The sequence below is a fragment of the Rhinopithecus bieti genome, unplaced genomic scaffold (genome assembly GCF_001698545.2).
Source record: "Rhinopithecus bieti isolate Rb0 unplaced genomic scaffold, ASM169854v2 scaffold_20069, whole genome shotgun sequence".
In the NCBI taxonomy this organism is placed as follows: domain Eukaryota; kingdom Metazoa; phylum Chordata; class Mammalia; order Primates; family Cercopithecidae; genus Rhinopithecus; species Rhinopithecus bieti.
The window spans coordinates 162,838-165,586 of record NW_016809702.1 but is presented as its reverse complement, the minus strand read 5'-3'; the positions used below and the strand labels follow the sequence as shown (position 1 = coordinate 165,586).

Genomic DNA, 2,749 nt, shown 5'->3' with positions numbered 1-2,749 from the left:
GTCTGGTTTATACAGGTGGGCCTACTCTAAGTTATACATGCCTCTAAAAGCAAACATTTTTCTCCCAATGGTAGCAGAAATTCCAAGCATAAGAAGGGTTTGATGTGCCCTTGGTAACTTGGAGATTCAGAGGGCCACACGTCAAGGAAACAGGGAACTCAATCCTATAGCCACAAGGAACAGGACCCTGCCAACCGTGTGAATAAGCTTGGAAGCAGAAGCTTCCCCAGAGCCTCCAAAGAGGAGCCCAGCTCACCCAGCGCCTTGATCTCAGCTTGTGTGGTCTTAAGCGGAAGTTCAGCTGAGCCACATGGTGCCTGGACTTCTGACTCATGGAATTGGAAGACAATAAATGGGTCTTATTTTAAGTAATGAAGTCTGTGGTAATTTGTTACAACAGAAATAGAAAACTAATGTAGTACATAATTGATCAATTTTTTTTCACATGACCCCTGTAGGAATTTTCAAGACAAAAAATATTGCTTATTCTGAATAATGAATAATACTTTAGAATATTTGTCATACTGAATAATTGTGTGTTTTGGGGGGGTGCAAAGGAATACAATCACATTACCAACATGTTTGTAGAATCACAGCATGAACATGAACGCTAGTTTAAATCTAGGTGTACATATGTTCTCTTCCTCAAGATCTCACTTTAATGGGAAAATTCAATTTTAATAACACGAGAGCATTAGATTATCTTATTATTCAGGTCTAACCACTGAATGAATAGTGTGTAATAATAATTATGATAAAATATGTATATTGCAAGATAGTAATGGTGAGTTGCTAAAAGAAAGGATGTAATGAAAACTAGCTGGATTTAATTTATTGGTTTTTCCATGGTTAGTGGATACATGCCTCACCATATAGAACAGCATTTCATGGTGTTAGAAGTAACTGGTTCTGCTCACACAAAGCCCAGACGCGGAGAAAATGGCGGCAGGGGTCGAAGCGGCGGCCGAGGTGGCGGCGACGGAGATCAAAATGGAGGAAGAGAGCGGCGCGCCCGGCGTGCCGAGCGGCAACGGGGCTCCGGGCCCTAAGGGTGAAGGAGAACGACCTGCTCAGAATGAGAAGAGGAAGGAGAAAAACATAAAAAGAGGAGGCAATCGCTTTGAGCCATATGCCAATCCAACTAAAAGATACAGAGCCTTCATTACAAACATACCTTTTGACGTGAAATGGCAGTCACTTAAAGACCTGGTTAAAGAAAAAGTTGGTGAGGTAACATACGTGGAGCTCTTAATGGACGCTGAAGGAAAGTCAAGGGGATGTGCTGTTGTTGAATTCAAGATGGAAGAGAGCATGAAAAAAGCTGCGGAAGTCCTAAACAAGCATAGTCTGAGTGGAAGACCACTGAAAGTCAAAGAAGATCCTGATGGTGAACATGCCAGGAGAGCAATGCAAAAGGCTGGAAGACTTGGAAGCACAGTATTTGTAGCAAATCTGGATTATAAAGTTGGCTGGAAGAAACTGAAGGAAGTATTTAGTATGGCTGGTGTGGTGGTCCGAGCAGACATTCTTGAAGATAAAGATGGAAAAAGTCGTGGAATAGGCACTGTTACTTTTGAACAGTCCATTGAAGCTGTGCAAGCTATATCTATGTTCAATGGCCAGCTGCTATTTGATAGACCAATGCACGTCAAGATGGATGAGAGGGCCTTACCAAAAGGAGATTTCTTCCCTCCTGAGCGTCCACAACAACTTCCCCATGGCCTTGGTGGTATTGGCATGGGGTTAGGACCAGGAGGGCAACCCATTGATGCCAATCACCTGAATAAAGGCATTGGAATGGGAAACCTAGGTCCCGCAGGAATGGGAATGGAAGGCATAGGATTTGGAATAAATAAGATGGGAGGAATGGAGGGGCCCTTTGGTGGTGGTATGGAAAACATGGGTCGATTTGGATCTGGGATGAACATGGGCAGGATAAATGGTGGAGGTGGAGGAAGCGTCCCTGGGATCGAGAGGATGGGTCCTGGCATTGACCGCCTTGGGGGTGCCGGCATGGAGCGCATGGGCGCAGGCCTGGGCCACGGCATGGATCGCGTGGGCTCCGAGATCGAGCGCATGGGCCTGGTCATGGACCGCATGGGCTCTGTGGAGCGTATGGGCTCCGGCATTGAGCGCATGGGCCCCCTGGGCCTTGACCACATGGCCTCCAGCATCGAGCGCATGGGCCAGACCATGGAGCGCATCGGCTCAGGCGTGGAGCGCATGGGTGCCGGCATGGGCTTCGGCCTTGAGCGCATGGCCGCTCCCATCGACCGTGTGGGCCAGACCATTGAGCGCATGGGCTCTGGCGTGGAGCGCATGGGCCCTGCCATTGAGCGCATGGGCCTGAGCATGGAGCGCATGGTGCCCGCAGGTATGGGGGCTGGCCTGGAGCGCATGGGCCCCGTGATGGATCGCATGGCCACCGGCCTGGAGCGCATGGGCGCCAACAACCTGGAGCGGATGGGCCTGGAGCGCATGGGCGCCAACAGCCTCGAGCGCATGGGCCTGGAGCGCATGGGCGCCAACAGCCTTGAGCGCATGGGCCCCGCCATGGGCCCGGCCCTGGGCGCTGGCATTGAGCGCATGGGCTTGGCCATGGGTGGCGGTGGCGGTGCCAGCTTTGACCGTGCCATCGAGATGGAGCGTGGCAACTTTGGAGGAAGCTTCGCAGGCTCCTTTGGTGGAGCTGGAGGCCATGCTCCTGGGGTGGCCAGGAAGGCCTGCCAGATATTTGTGAGAAATGTAA

The 2,749-nt window shown here is 50.3% G+C and overlaps 1 protein-coding gene across 1 annotated transcript in view; it reads left to right on the top strand.

The window, feature by feature from the left end:
- The first annotated feature begins 912 nt into the window (after positions 1-912).
- Positions 913-2,749, top strand: part of LOC108540875 (heterogeneous nuclear ribonucleoprotein M-like) — a 40,393-nt gene continuing 38,556 nt past the window's right edge. The window contains exon 1 of the mRNA XM_017890139.1: positions 913-2,745. Within this exon, the coding sequence (XP_017745628.1) occupies positions 940-2,745 (1,806 nt within the window). The 5' untranslated portion in view covers positions 913-939. The remainder of the gene's footprint in view (positions 2,746-2,749) is intronic.